Source organism: Carcharodon carcharias, chromosome 5 (assembly GCF_017639515.1).
Source record: "Carcharodon carcharias isolate sCarCar2 chromosome 5, sCarCar2.pri, whole genome shotgun sequence".
NCBI classification, from domain to species: domain Eukaryota; kingdom Metazoa; phylum Chordata; class Chondrichthyes; order Lamniformes; family Lamnidae; genus Carcharodon; species Carcharodon carcharias.
Genome location: NC_054471.1, coordinates 32,336,342 through 32,353,714, shown reverse-complemented (window position 1 = coordinate 32,353,714; position 17,373 = coordinate 32,336,342). Strand labels below are relative to the sequence as shown.

The window sequence follows — 17,373 nt, the reverse complement described above, 5'->3', positions numbered from 1 at the left end:
CAAATACTATGGCTACAAGAGCAGGTCAGAGGCTGGGAATTCTGCAGAAGTAACTTACCTCCTGGCTCCCCAAAGTCTACCCACCATCTATAAGGCACAAGTAAGGAGTGTAATGGAATACTCCCCACTTGCCTGGATGAGGGCAGCTCCAAAAACACTCAAGAAGCTCGACATTTGTCCATCCAGGACAAACCCCATTCACCACCTTCAACATTTGCTCCCTCCACCACCAATGCATAGTGGCAGCAGTGTGCACCCTTTACAAGATGCAATGCAGCAACTCACCAAGCCTCTTTCAACAGCATCTTCCAAACTCACAACCTCTACCACCTATAAGGACAAAGGCAGTAGATGCATGGGAACACCATCACCTGCAAGTTGCTCTCCAAGTCATTCACCATCCTAACTTGGAACTATATCGCTGTTCCTTCACTGTCGCCGGGCCAAAATCCTGGAACTCCCTTCCTAACAGCTCTGTAGGTGTACTACACCACATGGACTGCAGTGGTTTAAGGAGGCAGCTCACCACCACCTTCTCCAGGGCAATAAATGCTGGCCTAGCCAGCAATGCCACCCCATGAATGAATTTAAAAAACCTCTCCCAATAGGAATAGTCTATTCCACTCCCACTTTTCTAACCAGAATAGTCTATTTTGCACACCCCACCCCCATCAGCGCCTGCAGAAATAGAAACGCTTTATCTCTCTGCCCTCCCTCTGTCCCCGCCTCTGCTCCATCCGAGCAGGATAACTTCCATTACCTCCCAGTTCCTAACCCTAATCGCCCCAAAGTGACTTAACATGGCATGATTGCATAGCAACACATTTGACATTTGTCAATTTATTGTAAAGGGAAATGATCGAAGGTGCTATTGATTGTGGAACCTTGGTGATGGTCTGAATCCCATTGAGCAGGGCAGGGCACCACCAAGCTTGACCAATCGAGAGACATTGAGATGTGTCAGGAAGTAATGGTTAGATGATGCTAAACATGGGTTGCTGAAGCCTCCAGTTTATTGGTGGGAAGGAAGAATAAGGAATCTGAGAATAACACTCACTGGGCAAGTTTACGTTTCCAGTTTATTCACAGACGCAATTGCCAAATGTGAAAACTCCTCTTCCCATCACTTTGGTGGGATATCATTTGAGTCAAACATAATTGGTGGCAATGCAGCTTCACCTCACTCTCCAAGCAGCAGAAACATTTCTTCTTCAAGCTGGCAGTTCTTTTTGGAAATATAACTTTGCTCACAACATATGAGCTGTTCAGCCTTCAGTACCTCCTTCAAAATCACAAGGGGAAGCAGAGGATGAGAGAAAGGACATTTGGGCCCTTGACAAAATTGGAGTGGTTCTTTTGTTTTGCCTCACTTTGGCTCAGCCGCTGTTCCTTAAGTTCCAGTTACAATATAGAAAGGCCCAGATTTTGCAAAGATTTTCTGAAAGTTTCAGCAGTCGTTCCATAGGCTCCTGACTCCATTCCGGGATTTCTCCACCTTCGGTGACCACTGATGCTGTGAAGCCTGATCCTACTAGGGCCTCAGCATCACCACATGTTTGTGTTCATGAAGTGTTAGGATAAGTGTTGAAATCTGTGGGATGCAGCACTGATCCCTATCGCTGGCTTCACCCTCCACTGTTTCTGGATCAGCAAAGGACGGACTTAAACTGTAAAACTATGAAACTGTCGTAATAAGATCATAGGGAATAGGAGCAGGAGTAGGCCAGTAAGCCCATCAAGCCTGCTCTGCCGTTTAATACGATCATGTCTGATCTGATTGTGACTTCAACTCCACTTTCCTGCCTGTCACTCCATAACGTTCTTTTTCCTTGCTGATCAAAAGTCTGTCTAACTCAGTCTTGAATATATTCAATGACATAGCCTCCACTGCTCTCTGGGGAAGAAAATTCCGAGTATTTAATGACCCTCTGAGGGGAGAAATTCCGCCTCATCTCCGACTTAAATGGGAGATCCATTATTTTGAAACTGCCCCCTGGTTCTAGATTCCCCAGCAAGGGGAAACATCTTCCCAGTATCGACCCTGTCAAGCTGCCTCAGGATCTTATGTGTTTCAATAAGATTACCTCTCATTCTTCTAAACCCCAATGAGCATAGACCCAACCTGCTCAACCTTTCCCAGAAGTCAACCCCTTCATCCCAGGAATCAGCCTAGTTTATCTTCTCTGAACTGCTTCCAATGTGAATATATGCCTCCTTAATTAAGGGGACTTCCCTACTTTGATGCTCCATTCCTCTTGTAACAAAGGCCAACATTTATTTGCCTTCCTAATAACTCACTGTCCCTGCATGCTAACTTTTTGTGATTCATGTACAAGAACACCTAGACCCTTCTGTGCTGCAGCATTCTGCAGTCTCTCTTCATTTAAATAATATTCTGCTTTTCTATTCTTCTCACCAAAATGAATGACCTCACATTTTTCCCACATTATACTCCATCTGCCAATTTTTGCCCATTCGTTTACTTTGGTAGCAAAAACAGGAAGGCAGATTATTATCTGAATGGCTATAAATTGAGAGAGGGGAATGTACGAGACCTGGGTGTCCTCATACATCAGTCGCTGAAGATAAGCATGCAGGTGCAGCAGGCGGTAAAGAAGGCAAATGGTATGTTGGCCTTCATAGCCAGAGGATTCGAGTACAGGAATAGGGATGCCTTGCTGCAATTATACAGGCCCTTGGTGAGACCATACCTGGAATATTGTGTGCAGTTTTGGTCTCCTTATCTGAGGAAGGATGTTCTTGCTATAGAGGGAGTGCAGCGAAGGTTTACCAGACTAATTCCTGGGATGGAGGGACTGACATATGAGGAGAGATTGAGTTGGTTAGGATTATATCCACTTAAGTTCAGAAGAATGAAGGGGATCTCATGGAAACCTATAAAATTCTAACAGGACTAGACAGGGTAGATGCAGGGAGGATGTTCCCGATGGTGGGGGAATCCAGAACCAGGGGTCACAGTCTGAGGATATGGGTTATCACAGAATCATAGTGCAGAAGAGGCTGTTCGGCCCATTGAGTCCGCACCAACATGTGAGAAACATCTGACCTTCCTACCAAATCCCTTTTACCAGCACTTGGTCCATAGCCTTGAATGCTATGACATGCCAAGTGCTCATCCAGGTACTTTTTAAAGGATGTGAGGCAACCCGCCTCCACCACCCTCCCAGGCAGTGCATTCCAGACCATCACCACCCTCTGGGCAAAAAAGGTTTTCCTCACATCCCCCCTAAACCATTTAGGACAGAGATGAAGAGAAATTTCTTCACCCAGAGTGGTGAGCGTGTGGAATTCGTTACCACAGAAAGTAGTTAAAGCCAAAACATTGTTTATTTTCAAGAAAGAGTTGGACATAGCTCTTGGGTCGAAAGGGATCAAAGGGTATGGGGAGAAAGCAGGAGCAGGCTATTGAGTTGGATGATCAGCCATGATCATAATGAATGGCAGAGCAAGCTCGAAGGGCGGAATGGCCTACTCCTATTGCTCCTAATGCTCCTATTTTCTATGCTTCTATGTTTCTATTTATATCCCCTTGCAGACAACTTGTATCCTTCTCACAACTTGCTTTCCTACCTATCTTTCTATCATCAGCAAATGTGGCTCCAATGCAGATAGCCTTTTCATCCAAATCCTTAAATAGATCATAAATATTTGACACCCCAGCACTGATCCCTGTGGCACTCACTCATTACGGTTTGCTAACCTGAAAATGACCCATTTATCCACATGCTGTTTCCTGTTTGTTAGCCAACCCTCTATCCATGCTAATATATCATCCCCACCCCACTACCCCATACCCATCCCCCCACCCCAACCCCAACACCTTGAGCTTTTATCTTGTGCATTAGCTTATTAATGTGGCAGCTTATCTAATACCTTTTGTTAATCTAATGCACTACATCTACTGGTTCTCCTTTATCCAACCTTCTTGTTACACTCTCACAAAACTCTAATAGACTTGTCAAACACTATTTCCCTTTTAGGAAACCATGCTGATATGCCTGATTGTATTATGAATTTACAAAAGTCCTCCTACTTCTTCTTAATAACGAATCTTAGCATTTTCCCAATGACAGATGTTAGGCTAACTGGTCTATGGTATCCTGCTTTCCGTCTCCTCCCTTTCTTGAATAGTGGTGTTACATGTACATGTGTGATTTTTGAATCTGCTAGGACCTTTCCAGAATGTAGGGAAATTTGGAAGATTAAATCAATGCATCCATTATCCCTGCAGCCAATTAGTTTAAGACTCTAGGATGCTGACCATCATGTCCAGGGGACCTGTTAGCCTTTAGTCCCATTAGTTTTCTGAGGGCAGATTTTTATGGCCCTTTCACAGTTGGATTGGGGCTGTAAAATGCAGCAAGCCTTTTAGAAGTCTGTTGACTTTGGAGGGACCATAATATCCTGATGGTGTAAAATTCTGTCCATTGTACTTCTTCTCTAGTATTGTTTTAAGTTTCTCCTTCCCTTTTGCCCCATGCTTTTCTGCTATTCTTGGGATGCTTTTTGTGTCTTCTACTGTGAACAGGTACAAAATACTTGTTTAAAATCTCTACTATTTCCTTGTTTATTGCTGGAAAGAAAGACACGTTGCCAAATCTTCTTGTCTTGCATTCATCAGGACAAATGCAAGAATGCAAAATTTTAAACAATCACAACAATTTATACTACAGGAGAAAAGGGCAGTGATTGGTTGACAAGGTGACTGATTAGCCCACACATCGCCATAGAGAAAGCATTGGGGAACTTGATAAGACCAAGTGACTATTTTCTTGTCCAGTCCCCAGTCTCATCATCTAAGGAACTAACTCTCACTTTAGCTACTTATTTTCTTTTTTTATATACCTTTAGAAGCTCTTATTGTCTGTTTTTATATTTCTTGCTAGTTTTCTCTCATACTCCAATATCTCCCTATTTATTATTTTAGTCACCCATTGCTGTTTTTTTTTTAATTGACCCAATCTTCTGGCCTACCACTAATCTTTTCAGCACTGTACATCTTTTCTTTCAATTTGATACCATCTAAACTCCTTAGTTATCCATGAATGGTACATCCTTCTTGTAGAGTCTTTCTTTCTCAATGGAATATATCCTTGTTGAGAGTTATGAAATATCTCCTTAAATGTGTGCCACTGCCTCTCTACTGTCTTACCTTTTAACCGTTTTTCTCATTCCACTTTAGCCATCTCTGTCTTCTTCCCCTGTAATTGTCTTTATTTATTTTTAAGACTCTAGTTTCTAACCCACATTTCTCACCCTCAAACTGATTGTGAAATTCTACTATGTTATGATTATTCCTGCCTGGAGGATTCTTTATTATGAGGTCATTAATTAATCCTGTCTCATTGCACATTGCCAGATCTAAAATAGCCGAATAACTAAAATACCCTACTGTGTGACTCAATGAAAGGAGCTCAAGAAAAAAAGACAGGGAGGACGTGGTTTGTACATCTTAGAAGTAAAGGAAGAAATATTTATTTTTTTTTAAAAAAGCACAAAATATTACACAGAGGCCAGGGTTTTAGTACTGTACAGCATGTTTAATACACCAGTGACATTTCTACTAACTGAATTTACATAAAGGTAAAAGGATATATTTACCATTCTGTTTAATAGTTATTACTGGGGATACCCGTTGTGTTACATACACAACTCAAAATATTTATGTCAATTGGCAATATTTAACAAAAAAAGAAAGACATATTCTTAAATACAATTTATTTTTCTTTAAAAAATATGTGTTTATCTGAGTTATTTCTGGTGGCGTTTGTAGAAAAGCAAAAATATTGAAGGCACCTTCGCAGATGCAAGAATCCTTCCTTCCAATGCACTGGCCCTGTTCACCTTCAACTGGTTTCACTTCGGAAACTGGAGTGGATGCGATTGTTGGGGGGGTTGGAGTGGTATTGCGGGGTTTGGGAGGCAGAGATGGTGTGGACAGCAAGGTGATGTGCTGGGGAAGAGGCAGGAAGGGAATGAGGGAGGCCCAATTTCCTTCAGTCTTTGTCCATCAATAGTAAACGGATAACGGATGTTTCTCTTCAGCACGCCAGAGTTTCTGGGGAAACTGCAAGCTCATTCTTTTCAAGAACGACTTAGAATTTATCCAGAAATAAGGGCTGTAGAGAGGCAGGTGACTTTTTGGAATTTGGTTTGCAGTGGCTTTTTGCAAAGGAGCTGGCAAGGGGCTGCCCCTAAAGACCCAGGTGATCTTTGGAGAGCTCAATGTTCCCTATTGTTCTATAGGTCTCTTAAAACCAAAGGCGGAGGAGGTGGGGGGGGGGCGGTGTTGTTGGTGGTTTGTGTTCAGCAGAACTGCCATATCATTTGGAGATGATTGTAGGCAGAGAGGGCTCAGGCTCATGGCTCAGGGCCCATCTCAAGTCCGAAATAAAATGGCAACTAATATTGCTTAGTTGATGCCATGAGTCATGAAAGCTTGCAGATTGTAGGAGGGAGGGGAGGCTGAGGGAGAGGAGGAGTTCCATAGCTCGGAGGTGCCAGGAAAGGGTGAGCTAGAGGTAAGATGAGGCGATACGTGTTTTGACCTTGCTGCAAAATGGGAAATAGCCTTTGTGCTGACTCATGTCCCCTGACTCTCACTATGACCAGTTTTCATGGTGGTTTGAAGGTAATTGGGAGCCTATAATTTGTACAGAGTCGTGGAAGTGAGGATTGAGGCTTGCAGCACATTACCTAAAATTCATAGCCTCACTGAAGAAGGGAATCTGCATGAAACAGGTTTCCTCCAGCCAGCAGCGTCAGTACAAGAAACTCTGACACCAATCGGCCAATGGAATACTGGCATTGCTTTTAGGATTATGCGACAATTGAAATAAACATAAGCACAGAGAGAGAAAATGAACTGAAGGGTAATTTTTTTTTTGTCTTTCCTGCCCCTCCACACAAAGATTTGCCTGCCAAGGATTTATATTTGTCCACACGATGTGGGCATTGCTGGCAAAATCGGCATTTATTGCCCATCCCTAGCTTAGGGGGTCAAAGGCTTTCTTCTTAAACCACTGCAGGTAATGTGATGAAGCTGCTTCCCCCTGGTGGCATACGTCCATGTTTTATGTAGAAGAGTAAATTTGAAAGGTTACCCTCATTTTCTTTTCCCTTCTAGTTACCTCAGCCTGATGTCCAGGGGCACAGAGTGGGGAGGGGGAATTACAGAAATCACACTATATAAGATTAGGAGCAAAAACATTCTGATTAAGGTCCACCCTTTCACAATTCTATCCTCACTTAAAAGTAATGGGGTTAACTATTGATATAGTGGACATTTGAATTTGACTCTGTCCAATGTTTTCATCACCGCAGTGCAATTGTCGGCAGTGCAGCCACACTTGTAAATCTTCCTTTTTGCCCCCATAGGGTTCACAGGCCTGGGAAAATCAAGTAGGCCACTGGAACCCAACCCAGTGAGTCTCGGAGGAGGCAAAACTGGTCATGGGTTTCAGTGCCAAAGAGGCAACAATGGGCAGTCCCATTGTACAGCTTTTTTCTTTCCTTGACCGGTTGGATGCAAAGCAGACAACCGACTCCCCATGGCCTAATTCTTGCTGCTGCCCAAAAAGCCATTTGACCTCCCCATCCACCTGACTTTGATTTTGGGCATTTAGGAAATGCGCCAACGTCTGCGCTTGGCTTTTGAGGGCCTTGGTGCACCTTCGTACAACTGTAAGAGACTGAAAGGCAGAAATAAAATAAACATACACAGGGAGTGACTGGAGAGAAGGTCAGAGGGCAGTTGACCGAAGACAGTCTTGGCACACTTTATGCTGTATCGGTCAGTTCCAGTATTGCATGGGCAGGGCTCCTGAAGCAGACTTTTGTCTTTGTCTGACCTTCAGAAATGGTCTGTGGAGACCAGAAGAAAGAGAGAAAATAACACTCCCGATGACTGACCCTGAGTAAAGCATAGTTGAAACCCGTTCTTGGCAATACAACACAGGTGCTCATCAATTCTTCCCACTCTTCCCTTCTTTTCAAGTCACCACTAACGTTCATTTTGAGCGACCAGCCAGGACAAATTTCCACCCCACGTTTTACCCCACAGTCAGCCCATCATACAACCTACTTCTTACATCTGATAGCCCAGGTCCTAAAGACCCCCGCCCACCCACCCCCTCCCACTGATTTCGAGGACTATAATAAGACTGCAGCTTGCTCGCAAAATAGATAGAGGGTCACTTCTACTCCACAATTGAAATTCAGTTGCCTACTGATCAAACATAGCAGCCTGAACACCAGGCTGCAGTTAATGCCTGTTGAAATTTGGTCACTGCTATCAAATAAACTGAGCATATCAGCCACAAGAGGAATTTGTACCTGGGTGTTGAGCCTATGCCACTGGGATATTTAACTGCAAACTTGGCAATCATCTTTTTGCTGAAAAAATACATTTTGTTGAAGCTTTTCGTCTTGCACTCATCAGGACAATTGCAACACCTGACATTGGTATTTTCTTGCGATTGTCCTAATGAGTGCAAGACAAAAAACTTCGACAAAATGTCTTTTTCAGCAATACTCAAGTTCTATACTACCAAATGACTAATCATCAACTAATTTAACAGTTCTTCACACGTTAGTTTCAATGTTGGAATCATGTGTCAATGCCTTGGTAAAGCATTGTCAAAGACAGATTTTGATTTGTAGGCACAGCCCAAACAAGGAGACATCAGCCGTGTCACATATCACTAAACAAGACAATTAAATTGAGCTCCAACTTAGTAGTGGCTCAAATGTTTGCTAATTAGTTTTGCTTCTTCGCTGTGTGCTTGTACACTGCTGAGGATCTGTTCTAAAACAAAAAGATGACAAGGCTGAGAGGCGACTTAATCAAGGTCTTTACAACTTTAAAGGGCTTTAATAGCATAAATGGAGAGCAGATGTTTCTATTTGTGGAGGAGTCCCAAACTGGATGTCATAAATATAAGATTGTCACTAATAAATCCAAAAAGGAATTCGGGAGAAAATATTTTAACGGAGAATGGTTTGAGTGTAAAATATAGAATAGCTGAGGGGAATAAGTGAGGAGAAACTTGGCATGGGGGAAAAGAGTAGGATATGTTGATGGGGTTAGATGCAATACAGTAGGAGAAGATTCATGTGGAGTAAAATCACTAGCATGGACCAGGAGGGTTAAATGGCCTGTTACTATGCAGTAAATTCTCCATAGTTGGAGAAGTCTTTTCTTCACCGTCCTGCTGCTTTCTGGTAAATTATAGGCACAAATGCCAAGGAAACCCATCTCCCACTGCCCCATCTTTCCCGATCCTTTCCAGAATCACTCGTCCCAAATGGGCACTACACATCTGGTGGGCTGTCCCGTCATTCCCATCTCATTATGGTCTCATACGTCAGCAGCCTTTGGAAAGCTTTTTTTTTACTTATTGCGCAGCCTCCCAGCATGCTGCACTCTGGCCAAGGCACATTAGGTGGCCTCAGAGTTCCAAGTCTGACCATGCAGGGGGTTGCCAACCAATGTGCATCAGTTCAGTGGGCACCATGCAGGCAGGAGCATATTGGCCACTGCATGAGCTAGCTTTAAATGCAACCACTATGTTAGGCATAGATAGGGATCACTCATGGGAGTAAGGCTCAAAGGCTGAAGTCAATGCATTCAGGCCTACAATTTGGGTTCAAGAAAGCAGAGTCAAATGGAGTGTGTGGGGTGGCTGGGGGTGGCATGGGGAGAGGGATGCAGTTACAAAATAGGGACCTGGAGTTCACACCTGTATTTACCACATATTAATCTTCAGTTGGATTCTTAAACAACCCTCTTCTCATGGTCTGAATACAAATTGACCATTCTGGCCAAAAAAATGTCCAGGTACCTCATCTGTTGCATCACTGGAAAGCAGGCTACATCCAAACGCAGTCTGAAGCTGGGCCGGCTGTGTAACTAGTCACTTTTTAAAGTGAAAGACAAGAGAGGCAGTTTAAAGGATTACAGCCAACAAATCAGCTATATCCAACTGAGGTCATTCAGTGGCAATCTATCTACAGCTCATCTATCCATCCCGCTTGCTCATTCCCTCCCTGGAGCTTCATTTCTGTGAGCATTCAATGTCCTTTGCAGCTTTCAAAATACATACAGGATTCACAGATTACCACATCTGTCAAAATAATCTTCTGGTACCTTTGAGCGCTCAGCCTTTCTGTAGTGTTTTGGAGAAAGGTTTCTATACTAAAAATATTTTTACCCTAAAATCGAGGTCAGCCCTCTCCCCTTTTTTTTTCAAACATGTTTTATTTTGAGGCTGTATCTGTGAAATAGCTATGGGGCATTGGGAGCTGTTATTATGGTCTGGCTCACTGCTTGTTACAACCGATAAAATGTGGCTTGCTCTGGGCTGTTTTACTGTGTGCAGTGGTTTGTGGCTGGTGGGATCCTGACCTTCCGCTCCCCTTGTTTCGCCAGGGGTGCTTACCAATCAATTCGCCATGCCTTTTATGTGGAGCACTCGAGCATCGCCTGTGACCTTCATGCTATCGGGTCGGATTATGCAAATGGGGGAGCACCAGTGCAAAGATTTCACACCATATTAACCAATGCTCAGTTAACCAGGTTCAGGACTGACTCACAGCCACTCTGATATACACAGCTGCCAGGCGGCAGGCGTTGAGAATTGCCAGGGTCGGGAGTTTAGCTGGCCTGGGGTTTCTGTTTCCAATGGCAACATCCTGATTTCATGCCAGGCTTAAAGTGGGGATATAGGCCTTCAGGAGGGTGCAGAGGAGATTTACCAGAATAGTACCAGTGATGAGGGACTTCAGTTCCATGGGGGGACTGGAGAAGCTGTGATTGTTCTCCTTACAGCAAAGAAGGTTAATGGAGATTTAGGAAAGGCTCAAAATTATTGAGGGGTTTGGAGGGAAAAACTGATTCCATGTAAGACATTTGGCTAAAGAGCCAGAGGAGAGTGTTGCTAAGGAATGCACCCCCTGAAGGAAGTAGATTCAACAGCAACTTTCAAAAGGGTATCAGATAAATACGTTGAAATGAAAATCTTCAGCAGGATGGAGAAAAAGCAGGGGAGTGGATAGCTCTTTCATAGAGCAGGCAAAAGCACGATGGGTTGAATGGCCTCCTGTCAGTGCTGTATTATTCCATTCTATGAAATGCTCCTTGTCTGCAAAGCACACACCACAGCAAGTTATCATGGGCAGTAGGCCTTGGGAAGCCTTTCCATTATGTCCCTCTTTTACAATTTTCTCCTCCCCTCTTCCAGTTGGTGACTTGTGCTGCCAATTAGTTTCACAGGCACTGCTAACCCTCAAGCACCTTACATAAAAATGTTATTCTTCATGTGCAGCACTGACACTCAAATCAATCAGGGAAGGCATCATCTTGCCCAATCCAGGCCTCACCTCATTTACATAGCCTGTAGTCTGTGGCAGGGGTGGCAATTAGGGTGGGGAGCCAGGGCTTGCTTTGTTCTCCCTCGCCACAAAGGTGTTGAGATCTGTAGCTTCCCTATTACTGTATGACCAACCGAGCACAGACCAGGGATTCAAACTAAGGATATGTTCGATCTGTGTGGTCCAGTGTCACACATGTAATAAACTTACCCAGCATATCAGCAATGGAGGGGCTGGACTTCCATTAGTTTAAACTGTGGCAAACTTCCTGCTGTCTAGACAGTTGTTCAGGCACAGGCTTACGGGGTCATTGAGAGGCTGTAAAGGATACTAGCTTTCCTGGGGAGCTCCTCCAACATTGCCCTGGAGATTGTGAACCATCATGGCTCCTAGGTCGCTGAATCTAATATAAAGCATTAACCTGGTTCCAATCTTCGATTGACACTTAGCAGACATGTCATCTTGGAGCTAACCTAACCTCATAGCACTGAGATCAAATACAGCAGGCCTCTTGTGGTAGGCCATTAAATACACCTCACTCTAGGCCTCAGTGTGGTTGGCCAAAAGAGCAGTCTTGTTATCACTACAGGCCTCAGTCTAGTAGACTGGCTGCCTCACATACCGCAGGCCTCAGCTACAAGGAAGCTTTAGGCACTGCAGGTCATGACACAGTTGGGATATTAAGACTGGTTTGTTGTAAAATCTTGCCAAGAATAAAAAAAATGCTTGCCTATGGCCAAATGAACGGCCACACTGAAATGCTTCCCCTTGCCTCAAGGTATCATTTCTCAAAGCAACATGCCATTTTTGCAGTCGGTCAGCATAAATGTGAATGGACCGAGAGAAAAATCTCCCATATAAAAATTTTTGATGACTGATCAGCACCTACAGATGTTCACATCTTGTCCTGCCTCTTTCTACTTTCATAAAACCCTTTCAAAATGGATGAAACAATGCTTCAGATCCATGCTGCTGCTGCTGCTGCATAATCTTCTATTCCTTCATTGTCCTTAACCTGGAATTATTCTACCTCATCCACGCATGAAACTTATTACAACCTTAAAAACAAGTATGTCTATAATATACTGCTACATTTATCAAACATGGTACGGGTCTGCTGCATTAACATAGTGTGGTCAACATCTGCTGCGTCTCCATTTTGGGGATGGGGGAAATGGGTCAAAAACTTGAAAAAGTTCATTGGGTGGTAAACACTAGAGAGAAACGTCAACCTCTTTCCCTCCTCCCCTATGAACAGTGTGCTACAGGTCTCAAAACAAAAAAGAAAAACTGTCATTTCAGAAATGTGCTTTTTCCCCCCCCTCCCCTTTCTCCCTCTATGAGATCTACATGTGAGAAAGGGACAGGAATTTGGAGCCCATTCTGATCCTGAGTCTGTGTGCCTATACTGGGTTCTACTGAACCATTTTAAAAAAAACTTTCCCTTGCTGGTATTTGAAATGGTTCTCAACCACACACGTACCTTTAATCTTGCCGATTGCTTTCCCTGCATTGCCCTGAAAAGCATGAGAGGCAAAGCTTGGTTTATTTAGGTGTTAAGGGGCTGTGGAGAGAGCAGGGAGAGTTTGGAGAGAGGTGCTGGTGAGAAAAAGAACTGAAAGAATTGACCATGCTCATTTTAGTCACATTGGATGTGACGAGTCTACTCTTCAAAAGAATTAACTTTCTTCTTTCAAAGTAAAACTTTAACATTATACATATATCTATATAAGCTTAAAAAAATTATTGCACAATAGAGGCCCAGTTATTTTGCTGTGGCTATCTAGGTTCTGGTAACAGGTATATGTGCTCGGGTGATCATCAGTGCAGAGTCACTGACTGTATTTAATACTGTTTTTTTTGACATAATATGTTTTTTCTGATGTCCAAAGTGGTGGGAAGCTCATGTTTGGCACAGTTTGATGACACGATTCCCAACCGGCTCCACCCAACCCCCATTTTTTTCCCCAAGGCGTAGCTGGACTCAACCATCTCAGTTATGCAGGCGGCTTCAGGATGGAGTTGCCAACTCTGGGAGGACATATTCCTGGAGGTTTCATCGGGTGGCTTCTTGTCTTACACCACTGACACACCAATTTGGCAAGACAAGTGAGGAGCGAGTCTGCAGAAAATGTGAAAAAAATACCATACACTGTCTTTGGAGTCCAGTGATTTTCCTCCAGGGTTGCTCACAACCTTCAATTCCTGGAGACTCCAGGGAGACCCTGGACAGTTAGCAACCCTAAAAATTAAGCAGAGGAACACGGGAGAGGGAGGGGGTGCCACAGCAGGATGTAGTCGAGGACCCACCACTTGCAGGACTGGAGTGAATCAATCCCTTTATGCTTTGGACGAGGAGAGTGGGCAAAAAACTAAAAAATAAAAAAGTAATAGTAATAATAATGGCAAAGCATCATGGCTTCCTTATCAGTCCCAGAGGGCGACTCCCTCCAATCCCACAATGCTCTGCTCTGTTCCTTCGGTTGTTTCCAGAGTCAAGTGTCCTGCTTTCAAAAGGAAAGGCCCCAGCGGCTGGTGATAGGAGCACGGTGTACAGGCACTTTGGGCCCATTTTCCCCTCTCCATTCTCTTAAGGTGGCGAGAAGGGAAGAGAGGGAGAGATAGGCAGAGCGAGAGAGAGAGAGAGAGAGAGAAAGGCAGTTTTGTTTCTGGTCGGTGGATGAACAAAAGGTCCTGTGTTTCATTTTTCTCATCCCCTGGGCCCACGGGCTGTTGCAGCTTGAGGGTAAGTAAAGAGTTCCACTGCCCCCCAACTACGCCTGCCCACACAAACGGCGCCGAGCGCCAGGGCATTTGTCCCGGGCCTCCTTAACGGGTGCAGCCAGTCCTTCAATAATTGAGCTTAGTCACCGCCCGCTCCCTGCCGCTCTCCACCACCTGGTTGCCGGAGCGCTTGCGGTTGCGCTTCAGCTTGGACAGGTCCTTGTCAAAGACCTCGCCGGACCGCAGGGCTGACACCAGGTCGTCGAACTCGCCAACCTCCTCCGAGACGCTGCCAGCGCGCGCTTTCTTCAGCCGACGCTCCTTCTCGCGCTGCTCCTTCAGCTGGTGGGTGGTATGGTGGGGGGGAGAGGGTGGGGGAGAAACAAATAGAGCAGCATGAAGTTACACAACCGGTGAGGAGTTTTACAAATCACAAAAAATGGTGAGGGTAATTGAAAAGGAGGGGTCAGCATGGCGGAATCTAATCGAGGGGTTCAGATGGTTTATATATAGAATAATGGATCCCTGGGAGTGATTACAGACTGGAATCTAATCGAGTGGTTCAGATGGTTTATATATAGAATAATGGATTCCTGGGAGTGATTACAGACTGGAATCTAATCGAGTGGTTCAGATGGTTTATATATAGAATAATGGATTCCTGGGAGTGATTACAGACTGGAATCTAATCAAGGGGTTCAGATGGTTTATATATAGAATAATGGATCCCTGGGAGTGATTACAGACTAGAATCTAATTGAGGATTTCAGATGGTTTATATGTAGATTAATGGATACCTGGGAGAGATTACAGACTGAAATAGAATTGAGGGGTTCAGGTAGTTTATATAGAGAATAATGGATAAATGGGAGTGATTACAGACAGGAATCTAATCAAGGGTTTCATATATAGAATATTGGATAGCTGGGAGTGGATAACCAAGCTGTTAACTTTCAATGGACTCCTGCTCTCTCCATAACACTGTTGGCACAGTGAGTAACAGAAACATATGGTTTGGTCCTGAGCCAAACAGACCAGGAACATCCCAAGTTTTATCCCCCATTCCTGATCAATACCTGATCAACCCTCCTTGATGGTGTGTGCAGAAGGGTGTGTTTGGACAGAATTGGTCTAGGCTGTGAGGCACTCCTTTGCTGAATAACCTGACAACAATTGACAACCTGAATTGCCACTGGGTAAGAGGTATCCATGCATTCGTGCCCCAGGAGAAGGGAGTGCACGCAGACCCGGAAAGGAAAACATGCAGTACGGTCTGAGAAACGGAGATTATAATTAAAAAGAAACGCTTGCCAGAAGTCTGTCATTGGAATGGTTTGAGGTCCTTGCCTGACATGACGTATATAAGGAGCCGTGCTTTTAATCAGTGCCCTGGGAGCAGTTCTGTTAAATGAATTAGCAGTTTATTACTCGTTGCTGGCAGAGGAGTTCGATTCTGTGTCAGCGTTTGTCTAAGTTTAACTCCTCACGTGCCCTCCACTCTCCAGTTTGCCTACACCAGACCAGGAGAGGGTGACTCTACGGATCAGTCACTCCCAGAGAGACACACCAGGTTACCAAAAATGAGAGATGAAACAAAGGACCCCACACCCACAATCTCGCTGGGAGACAGATCATTGGGACTGCCCCTACTAGCTGCATTTTAAAAAACTTCCATTGGGTCCGTTTCGTTTGTACCCCATCCACCACCTTCAATATTCACTCCCTCCACCACTGACGCACAGTAGCAGCAGTGTGTGCCATCTACAAGATGCACTGCAGGAATTCACCAAGGCTCTTTCGACAGCGCCGTCCAACTGCATGACATCTACCACCTAGAAGGTCATGGGCAGCAGATAGATGGGAACACCACCACCTGAAAATTCCCCTCCAAGCCACTCACCACCCTGACTTGGAAATATATTGCCGTTCCTTCACTGTCGCTGGGTCAAAATCCTGGAACCCCCCTCCCTAACAGCACTGTGGGTGTACCTGCACCACATGGACTGCAGCGGTTCAAGAGGGCAGCTCACCACCACCTTCCCATGGGCAAGTAGGGATGGGCAATAAATGCTGGCCCAGCCAGCGACACCAAACTTACAAGGAGGAATGAAAAGTAATTGTCTTTGATATGTTTCTACATGCTTTGATAAACTTTGATATGTTTCTACAGAAGTGAGAGAAATGCAAGTGAAATTTGTTGCGTTTATAGATCCTGTTGATAACAATTTAATTGGCCTGTTAAAATCCAAACAGTGTCAGCGAACCACTACTCATTAATATAGATCACGTCCTCCTTCACACAGTCTGCAATCTTCTCCACAGGTTTCTCAGCAATAGCTAAAAAAGAATTAAAATGCTGACTATCTTCAACCTATTTCTGCATTTTTTCAAATAATTATTTTGTTTTTAAAATATTGAACTTTTTGCTCTCACAAGGGTGAAGCCTTAAATATTAAAACTGGTCGCAGGCTCATTTTCACTGCTTTTCAAGAAAGGTGTTCCTGTGGCTCCCTGGGATGAAAAGGGGAAGAAGCAGGTCAAAGGTCAGGAGAGAGCGGAAAAAATTTTATCCCATGAAATTCCAGGATAAAATACAATCCTCCACCCTTTGAACTAAAATAGAATGTCTGAATTCAGTGGAAGGCGAGGAGAAAACAGAACACTCAGAAAGGCCTAAGTAAAAATCAAAATCTGTTTATTGGCGGCTCGGGGTTTCAGGCGAAAAAAAAACAATAAAAAGAGAAAGAAATCTTTAATCCTCAGTTCCCAGCAATTCCTGGGCATGAGAGGAGAACTGACAGAATGTCTGGTATTAAAAAGGAGCATGTGGTTCCCATGCTTTCCGTGGTATGTGGAGGCTTTGGGAGTCAGTGGTTCACAGGAATCCTGGGGGAATGAGGTTGCGGCTGCACTACCCCATCCTTACTGCATTTCTGTCCCCTGTCCAAAATGATTAACAAGCCCAGAGGGACTGGTGGGGGAGGAGTTACCGAGGACAGAATGCAGTGGGGGTGTGCAGGCTCCCGAAACATTGGCCAACATCACAAACACTTGCCTGCCTCTTGTCTCGCAGTGTTCGTTTTTATGCTTTCTTAACACTCTTCGTCAAGGCCAGTGTCTAGTGCTCTGGTGTTTAAGGTGGGGGGGGGGGTGAGTAATGAGGGGTGTGTCCACTAGGGTTGGCAGCCCTCCAGGATTGCCCTGGAGTCTCCAGGGATAAAAGGCCTATCTCCAGAACATCGTTGCAGGCAAAAACCC

General features: G+C 44.4%; 1 protein-coding gene across 1 annotated transcript in view; it reads right to left on the bottom strand.

The window, feature by feature from the left end:
- Window positions 1-8,153: 8,153 nt before the first annotated feature.
- daam2 (dishevelled associated activator of morphogenesis 2) overlaps window positions 8,154-17,373 on the bottom strand; it is a 357,408-nt gene continuing 348,188 nt past the window's right edge. The window contains exon 25 of the mRNA XM_041187923.1: window positions 8,154-14,457. Within this exon, the coding sequence (XP_041043857.1) occupies window positions 14,242-14,457 (216 nt within the window). The 3' untranslated portion in view covers window positions 8,154-14,241. The remainder of the gene's footprint in view (window positions 14,458-17,373) is intronic.